The sequence below is a fragment of the Chenopodium quinoa genome, unplaced genomic scaffold (assembly GCF_001683475.1).
Source record: "Chenopodium quinoa cultivar QQ74 unplaced genomic scaffold, ASM168347v1, whole genome shotgun sequence".
Lineage (NCBI taxonomy): Eukaryota > Viridiplantae > Streptophyta > Magnoliopsida > Caryophyllales > Amaranthaceae > Chenopodium > Chenopodium quinoa.
The window spans coordinates 1,561,850-1,572,190 of record NW_018742630.1 but is presented as its reverse complement, the minus strand read 5'-3'; the positions used below and the strand labels follow the sequence as shown (position 1 = coordinate 1,572,190).

The 10,341-nt window shown below is 36.1% G+C and overlaps 1 protein-coding gene across 1 annotated transcript; it reads left to right on the top strand.

Moving 5' to 3' along the window:
- The first annotated feature begins 3,374 nt into the window (after positions 1–3,374).
- LOC110721802 lies at positions 3,375–5,167 on the top strand. Its single transcript, XM_021901000.1, has 3 exons — positions 3,375–3,631; positions 4,242–4,363; positions 4,640–5,167. The coding sequence occupies exons 1-3, from the start codon at positions 3,508–3,510 to the stop codon at positions 4,958–4,960; spliced, it is 567 nt and encodes a 188-aa protein (XP_021756692.1). The 5' UTR covers positions 3,375–3,507; the 3' UTR covers positions 4,961–5,167.
- Positions 5,168–10,341: the final 5,174 nt, after the last annotated feature.

Here is a 10,341-nt window from a genome sequence, read left to right as displayed (position 1 = left end):
TATAATAATAATAATAATAATAATAATAATAATAATAATAATAATAATAACAATAACAATAACAATAACAATAACAATAATAATAATGGTGAAATCTGCTCTGCTCAGCTCTGCTATGCTTTACTGAAATCTGCTTAGCTCTGCTCTGCTCTGTTATGCTGAAATCTGCTCTACTCTGTCCAAAAGCTCAAAAGAATAGAGCCTTAGTGTCATTGAGGCCAATAACAACAATTCTCATGGATTTATGTCCTATTACATGAACCTTTTCTTTTATATATAATATGACGACCAAATCAAAGAACACTATTTTGAAATTAGTTTACTACTATATTGTATTATTAATATGTGTTTAAATTTATTGATTATGATGGAGGTGTTTAATAAATGAAGGCAATTCTCTTAGCTTGCGCCTCTAAATTAGTTGTCAATCAAAGGCTTCAATAGTTCAATTCATTGTCCCATACATTAATATAATGTCCACTTATTATTTTGATAGTATGTAGAATAAAGTCATATGTTTGGATATTGTACATCTGTATTTCCACCTTTCTAGTAGTAAGTTTGCTAACATATCAACATACATCTTATGTCATTATGTGCAACAATTCAAACCAACACAGCAACACTATTACACTACTAGTAACCTGTTTTAGTTACTAGTAGGTGTTAAATGGTAGGCCAGGTCGATTGCAACCATTACCAAATTAATAGAGAGAGTCTACATGATAAAGCTAAAAGAGTAGTCACTTTTAAGTAATCATTTGATAATAATGGAATTTCTAAGATTATGTGATCAACTCTTTATATTCTTTAAGACATTCACTTGTGTTGTTTAAGAAGACAGTCACTACAAGAAAACAACTTGATTTCGACGGAAAAAATCCGTCGAAAACATCAGTCTTTCGACGGAATTCCGTCGGAATTAGTCTGTCGCAAAACCCTTTGTAGGAAATTCGACCTTTTCCGACGGGGCTAGTTTCCAACGGAATTTCATACGGATTTATTTCTGTCGCGCTTTTTTGACTCTAATTGAAATTCCGTCGCAATTTTCCGACGAAAATATTTCTGCCGCGCTTTTTTTTTACTCTAATTGAAATTCCGTCGCAATTTTCCGACGGAAATTTCCGCCGGAAGAGGTATATTTCGACGGAAATTTTCATCGGAAGAGGTATATTCCGACGGAAAAGTTAATAATGCTGGAAGAGGTATATTTCGACGGAAATTTTCGTCGGAAGAGGTATATTCCGACGGAAAATTCCGTCGGAAAAGTTAATTAAAAAAAAAAAACAGCCCCACCCCTACCCTTACCCCACCCAGATCCACCCCCGCCACCTTCCCACACCACCCACCACCACCACGTCCAACCCCTTTTCCCACACCACCCACCACCACCACGTCCAACCGAAAAATCCACCCACCACCCTAACCCGTATCCCCTCCCAACCACCCAAATACCTCCACCCAAACCACCACCCACCTCGCCAGATCTACAAATCACCACCACCCACCTTGCCATTCCACACCCTCCCAAACCACCACCGAAACCACCCAAAAAAATAAAAAAAACCACAAAAAAACGAAGTAATTAGAAAAAATTACAAAAAAAAAAAACCGAAGATATTCAACCCAAAACCTAGAAATTTCAAAATACAAAACCCAGATTTTCAAAACAAAACCCAGAAAAAAATAAGAGAAAGAGAATAGACAACTTACCTTGAATTCCATCAAAACCCCTAACTTGGCTTGAATTTGGGTTTTAAAGGTCAAATTCGACCATGAAAACTCTAGATCTAGGGTTTTCATGGTCGAATTTGACATGAAAAACCTTATTTTGTTCTTTGAAAAACCTTGAGAAGGCGGTGGTGGTGTGTTGGTTGTGCAACGGCGGTGGTGTGTGGTGTTGGTTGCGCAGCGGCGATGGAGAAGGAGAACAAAAATGAAGGAAGGAGAAGGAGAAGAGAGAGAAAGAGAGAGCGGAGGAGAGAGAAATGAAGGAAGGAGAAGGAGAAGAGAGAGAAAGTGAGGGCGGAGGAGAGAGAAACAAAGGAAGGAGAAGGAGGAGAGAGAAATGGAGGAAGGAGAAGGAGAAGAGAGAGAAAGAGAGGGTGGAGGAGAGAGAAATGAAGGAAGGAGAAGGAGAAGAGAGAGAAAGAGAAGGCGGGTCTGAGAGAAGGAGGGAGGTCAGAGAAGAAGTGAGAGAAAGAGGAGAGGAGAAAGAGAAAAAGAAAATATCAGAGAGTTGAGGGTTGGTTTTTTTTTTTTTTTTTTTTAATTTTTTATATAAGAATTTTCCAACGGAATATTCCGTCGAAAATTTCTGACGGAATAATAATCCGTTGGAATATTTGGGATTTTTGAGGGAATATTCCGACGGAAATTTAACTTTCCGTCGGAATATTCCCTCAAAAATTCCAAATATTCCAACGGATTATTATTCCGTCGGAATATTTGGGATTTCCGACATAAATTCTTGTTCGTCGGAAACATTCCGTCGGAAATAGGCCTATTTCTATTAGTGAGTGGATTGTATACGGTATTTCCTTTCACATACGAGGACATATTAGATGACTTGAATTATATTAGTTACATGTAATGTTTTATGGGGCTAGAGTTTGGTTTCAAAACTTTTCCTCACATGTGAAATTCATTTTAATTCGGCTCACAATATTTAAGGTCTAACTCATGTGCTCGACTTTTATACCATCACATTTGTTGTTTGGAGTTATATCCATATTAAGATATTCTATACAATGATTTATAGTCCCCCACACTGCCACACAGGCACTGTTTTTAATTCTTTTGTGTGGCTTGTATGTGATATTTTCATGGGGTTAGAGCACACTTTTATAATTAGTTCCTAAGTAAGGATTTTATCTAAGCTAGGTTATCTTCTTAAGTACGAAAACACTTTGAATAAAAAAAACTTCATAGCGTAAACACACTAATGTTGCCAGATGAGGGGGGAGGTAAGAGAATCTCTCTACTCCTAAGCAAATGTAGTTTGGTGGGGCTCAAAATTGTGATATCTAAGTTACAAGGTGAGTTCCTCACTAACTCCACCAAGCATGCTTGATTGAAATTGTCCATCAACATACATAGTAAAACATTACATTATATTATATGTGGCAACCTTAAATCAACATTATGAAAATAAAGGATTGCGACATCCCTAAATATGAGGTCAAAGAAAGCAAACCCAAACATCCATCAAAATTAAACTTTATGACCCATGCCCTTAATCCGAATGGTCTTTATTACGTGCATTCCTTGGACACCCTTATATCAGTTATATGTGGTATCTTAAAACTCTTACTAGTAAATCGTATTCACCAATTATTTAATTAAGTACCTAAAGCATACTAGCATCCACATAATATTTCATCGAAAAGCCGCCCACCCCCTTTGAAAAACCAAAGTAACGTACTCCATATAAGACAATATGCGGACAAAAAATCGGATCAAAATCAAATAAATAGGTTGGTATTGACTATTGATTGATCTTGAGAGATGGTGACTTCATCAGAAATTGTGAAAAAGCTCAACTTACAAGCTCATGTTGAAGGTGGATTCTTCCATGAAAATTTCAGGGATCATTCTGTTTCTCTCTCCAAATCACAACTACCCTCACAGTGTAATTTCCCTCTCTACTTTTTCCCTTCAATAATCTGTTATTTGATGATTTTGTTCTATTAGATTGAAGATTATCTTCTGGGTATTTGATTATTACTTTTGAATTTGGTTTATACATTGTTTGATTGATAAAAAGTGGAACAGCAATTAATCAATTCATAAATCAATCAAATGATTTGAAAAAAATTAAACTTCAGAATTATAATTTTTAAACCTTTTTTTACAGCTCAAAGATCTATTGGGAACTAGTTTTGATTTTGGGTAGTTAAGAAAATTGCCCTGTAGTTTGATTAGAGAGTGAAAGTTGGGAATTTAGGGATTGATTTGCCCTTGTAAAATGCTACGAAAGTATAACTAAGTTAAAACCCGATAATGATTATGATTAATCGCACACACATGAATTGTATGTACAAACAAGGCTGTTATGAAACTATAGGGAGATGTAGAAAAAATACACCCTGCGTCAGGTTTCTTAATTGGTGATCATAGAATTTCGCCAAATCGATTTTAGGCTGTAATTTTACTAGACAAATGTTGGGTTTGATGTTATATGTGGAACAAGTGTTTTATGAGATATGCACTGATATTTTTGAAATGCTGGCTTACTGCAGACAAGGTAGATCGCCCTGTTAGTACAGCAATCTATTTCTTGCTGCCTTCCGGGAGTGTGTCGAAACTCCACCGGATTCCATGTGCAGAAACCTGGCACTTCTATTTGGGAGAGCCTTTAACGGTAAAAGCTCATTATCTATAGATTATGTGATTGTTAATTAGTTTGCTGTTTTGCTGTGTGCTTTCTGTAATGTCTACTGATATCATGACCTCTTTCTTCCAGTTGTTTGGTTTTGAATAATTCGGAAAAGTGGGGTGGGGGTTAAGTTGCAAGAATTATATGTTCGACATTGAATGTCATAAGGCTGTGGCAAATCTAACATTTCTTTACCCTGTGGGCTCGCTGTCACACAGGCTAACTCTAAACCCAGTCTAACGTGAACATTTGACATTGCAGATACTGGAGCTTAATGAGAAAGATGGAAGTATCAAGTTAACTTGTCTTGGTCCAGATTTGATGGATAATCAGCAACCGCAGTACACTGTGCCCCCTAATGTCTGGTTTGGCTCCTTCCCAACAAAGGATATCAGCGTCTCTCCAGATGGTGTGGCAACCAAAGCCGCCCCCAGGGACAATGAGAACCACTACTCCCTTGTCGGATGTACTTGTGCACCCGCTTTCCAGTTCCAGGACTTCGAGTTGGCAAAGCGAAGTGAGCTCATTTCGTATTTTCCGAAACACGAGTCTCTTATTTCTCTCCTTACTTCTGCTGACTGAATTTTCTCATTACTTGTTTGTGACCGATTTTATAAGCTACTCCAACGAAGTTGTCCCCCACCCTATATACTATCTTTAGATTTTGTATGTTGTCTTGTGTTGGAGTTGGTTAATAAACCCTCTATCAGACATTTAGAGCTTGGTTGTTTCATTAAAAATTCTCTTCGTGAAGAGAACTTCCTAATGTTTTCTTTCTTCTGACCTTTATTTATAATGCTTGGTTAACTTTTGCAAAAACTTGTATCTTTAGCATTCAAAGCATTAAAATTCATAAAAGGCTTTGCTTAATTGAGTCACTGGAAATATGATCGAAACAGGAACATAAATTAATGAGAAGACAACGGCAAATTAAAAGCACAATCTACAGTATCTTTGTTGTTACAATAAACAGGTTAGTAGGCCATAACAAAAAAATGGCTTTCTAAATTTGCTATTGTCAAAAAAAAAAAAAAAAAAAAAATAAAAAAAATAAATGGCTTTACATCAATAACCAAAATTTGTAACAGCATTGAGCTGTAATTAAGGAGTAAAAGCTTATAAAAAGTAACCAAGATAAAACCCCAACTTATACACTCCCTAATCTGCGTATTAAGAAGTAGAACCTTATAAAAAGTAACCAAAATACCCGACTATTGTATATTATCTAAGTATGTAGGGGAATGTTTTAAATAAGAATGTATATATTCTATAAAATAGATGCTCAAAAATACATACTTATAAAACTAAGAAAAATGTATAACATTACACTGATCAAGACATCAAGTAGTAATGCACCTTCTTTTTTTTTTTTTTTTTTTTTTTTTTTTTGTGTTCCACCCGATTCACCTTTTGGGCTTATCCGGATTCGAGGATCAGTTTTTGGTGGTTAGGTTTCAGTCCCCTCCCAATTGTTGTTGCGGGGGACCGAAAACGCGGTCCTCCCTACCAAGTATAATCCCAATCACCACTACACCAATAGCCAATTGGTATCAAGTAGTAATGCACTACTTAACTCCAAGCTAAAGGTGGGCAACATGCCGTGCCGGGCCGTGCCACATGCCTGAAGAAGCGTGCCGTGCCACCCAAAATCGCAGGCCAGCCCACTGCACGGCACGGCCCACGTGCCGATCAAGTGGGCTCGTGCCAGGCTGGCCTGCGTGCTGCCACCGTGCTGTTGGCCTTGCTTTGCTTCTTTTTTTTTTTCTAAAATAAATTAAGTTTAATATTTATGTTTTATTATTTATTATATTTAATATTTATATTCATATTTAGTTTATACTATTACTTTTATAGTTTAATGTTTATAATTTATTATATTTATTTTTGTATTATTAATTATCATAATTTTTTTTGTTATATTAATTTACAAATTATAACTTAATAGGATAAAAAAGCAAATTGGACTTTGGATGTGAATAATGCATACTTCATATTATTATTACTTGAAAAAATTGTACAATGATAATAATAATGATAAAAATCGTACAAGGATATTAAACAAAAATAGGATAGTGTTAAAAATTGTACAATGATAATATTGATAATGATAAAAATCGTACAATATACAAAAATTGTCTATTCTTCTTCTTCTTCTTTAAGGTCATCGGCTAGGTTCCTTCATCGTTGTCGTTGTCGTCGTAAGAACGGTCTTGTGATCGATTTTCAGCATCCAACCAATATTTGAAACACACACACATTTCAAGTGTTTCAGGTTTTAGACTTATTCTTCTATCGTCTAAAACTCTCCCGGATGCGCTGAAAGCTCGTTCGGGGGCAACAGAGGAGATTTGGATACCAAGAATGTCTCGTGCCATTGCCGCCAAAGTTGGATGTTTCGAGCTTTGTTGTTTTCACCATGCAAGGAGGTCGAGGCTGTTTATCTCATCGTCGTTCATGCCCTTGGTGAAGTCGTAACTCAGGTACATTTGCAACTCCGAGACATCGCTTTGCGTTCTCCTTATTGATGAATCACTTGAAAACCTTGAAATCAAGTTAGTAGTTTGTGAAAATAAATACTTGGCCTTTAATTTTTACTTACGTTTTAGAATGGTTGGGAAGGGCCAAAGCGAGGAACGGTGCCATATTGGTTTCATAAACTCTATATAAAGCAAAAAATTGATCCTTCACATTACTCTTATAGGTTTCTACATTATCGTCAATAAGCATGCATTGAAAATAAATGTCAACTAACATAAATGTATTTTCATACTTTTAATTTGCATAGGATCTAATATGGAAGCAAAAATATAAATTAAAGGAATTTCAGTATAATATTTACGCCACTTTGTTTCCATTGCTGGAAGATATTGATCATAATCACTTTGGTTGCGATGATCAGCGAAAAGCTGAGCGAGTAAATATGCATTTGAAAGAAAGTTTTGAGCACAAGGATTATAAACAGAAGATAAACAAAATGTTATGTTATATAATAATTGTAAAAATTTCGTATATCTTTCACATTTATCCTAATCATCCTCATATATAACATTGTTTGGAAATTTTCCGTTGTAAAAAATTGTTAAAGGATTCTTATATTCAATTGCCTTGGTTAACATGTCATAGGTGGAATTCCACCTAGTTGGACAATCGGTTTTGATTTTTATTGCTCTTATCTTTTGTTGTCTTAGAAAACTTTTCCATTCTTGGTATCTCTTGTTTGAGCTATTAATAGACATAATAGCTTCTCTAATTTTGTTATAGTATTGACCAATTGCTCTAATTCCATCTTGTACACACAAGCTAAGAACATGGTAAACACATCTAGTATGAAGTGCATCACCATCTAATATTACATCGGTTAAATTTTGTTTCACATAATTAGCAGTATATGTCATTGAGGTTGCATTGTCAAATGTCATAGACATGATTTTTTCTCTAAGGTTGTATTCATTTCTAGCTTCCATTAAATGGTGAGCAATGTTAATACCGGTGTGGGGGTATTCTAGCATTTTGAAATGGGTTATTCGTTTTTGTAACAACCATTGATCATCTACCCAATGGCAAGTCACACATAAATAGTGATATTTATAACCACTATCCCAAGAATCGGCAGTCAAAGACACTCTACAATTAAGTTTATTCAATTTGTCTTGTAACCGCATTTTGTACTCTAGGAAGTTTTTCATGGCGGTGAAACGAACGGTTTTCCTAGAGATTCTTTTATGTTGGGGTTGTAATGCTTTATTAATGTAAGTGTAATATGGTTCACTTTCGGAGAAAAGAAAATGTTGTTCGGTGTGTACTATTATTTTCCCTAGTTCATCCCTATCCCTCTCATAGTTGTAGGTAAAGCCGTGTGGATGGAATTGAAAAATATTTGGCTGGGTTGGATCACTAGCTGGTTGTGCACATGTTCTAAAGTGTCTACTTAAGTGTCCCGTCCCGGACTTGGATTATGCCGAGTATATTTTACTACATGTTTTACATTTTGCTTTTGTTTGGGCTTTATTTAGCAAAAAATAATTCCATACATCACTTTTGCGGCTTTTAATATTTACCATGTCAATTTCGGTTAACCATGGCTTTTGTGTGTTTGGGAATTGGGTGTTTGTAGATTCGGGGATTTGTTGGTTAGTAGTAGAACCGGAGGCATTTAGGGTATCTTGTTGGCTACGTATACCTTGGCTAGTATAAAAATTTTGTGGGTCAAAGAAATTAGGTGGGAATTGACCGAATTGTGAAAATTGGTTTTGTGGTGGAAATTGGTTTTGTGGAAATTCGGGCATATTCATATTATTCATGTTATAGGGTTGAAAATCGGAAGTACCATCGTGCCTAAATTGTTCAGAGCCTAGGGAGACGTTACCGGGGTCATTGGTCGGACTTGAAATTGGGGGAGGGGGGTCATTGGATTAGGTGATTCCCTAGAACTATTACCACAGACAAATCGGGCTTTCCTAGAGGATGATGGGTTGTTCATGTTTGGTGATGCCATAATTAACAATAATAATTTTAATAATAACAATAATAATAATTAATAACAACAATAATAACAATAACAATAACAATAATAATAATTAATAACAACAATTATAACAACAACAATAATAATAATTAATAACAATAATTATAACAATAATAATAACAACAATAATAAATTAAAGATTAATTTAGATCTTACAACCGTGCTTCAACGCTTTCCACTAATTACGATAATGAACTTTTAATTTTTTCGATATTAAGAGATAATAATAAGAGATTAAGAGAATTATTAGAGAATTTAAGAGATTAAGAGAATTATTAGAGAATATAAGAGATTAAGAGAAGAGATTGTGAATTTGTGATTTGGAATGAAGAAGATGGAGTTATTTATAGAAATTTAGGGGAGGTAGCCGTTGGAAACAATGGAGGAAGAAGAACGTTGAGCAACGGTCTCCATTAGAGACGTTGAGCAACGGTCATAAAGCAGCCTGGCACGCGGGCCGTGCTTGGCGGGCTGGCATGCGGGCCAAGGGGCGGGCTCGTGCCGTGCCGTGCTGGAAAAGTTCAACTGTTGTACGTGGCACGGCCCACGGCACGCCAGGCGACCACCGTGCCAGGCCGGACCAACTAACGAGCCGTGTCGTGCCTCGTCGAACTTCGTGCCATGCCGGACCGCCCGCAGGCCAACCCGGCCTGTGGCCACCTTTACTCCAAGCAACTTGAAAGTTGTAACTCCCAATCAAATGTTTAATTTGGCATTGAATCTTTTTCACTAAAATCTCATCCTCAACAATAGTAATAAAAGCCAAATCATGAGGATGACCTTTAACGTTCATTCCTTGACATTAGTTTAGCATTTCCAATTTTGAAAACAACCAATATAATTTAGTAACCTTCAAATAAATATTAGGAGTTACAAATCTCATAAAAATGATCTTAAATTATGGTGGGTAAATATATAAAACAATAACTTAAAATGAAAGATTTTATTTATATTTTAAATTTAAAAGTTGAATACATTAAATTAAAAAATCAATTAACACTACAAGAAAACAGCTGGATTTTCCATCGGAAACATCGGAAAATCCGTCGAAAAACGACCTTTCGACGGACTGTCGGAATCAGTTTGTCGCAATACCCTTTGTAGGAATTTCGACGTTTTCTGAGGGAAATTCCATCGGAAGCCACTTTTCCGACGGAATCTATTATGTCGGAGCTGGTTTTGACTTTAAATGAGAGTCCGTCGCAATTTTCTGACGAAAATATTTCCGTCGGAAATGGACATGTTCCGACGGAAAAATTCGTCGGAATCTTCCCGCTTTCGACGGATTTTTCTGTCGGAACATGCCGTTTTCCGACAGAAAATTCCGTCGGAAAAGACATGTTTCGACGGAAAATTCCGTCGGAAAAGGGAAGATTCGACGGAAAAATCCGTCGAAAGAGGGAAGATTGCAACGAATTTTTCCGTCAGAAGAGAAGAA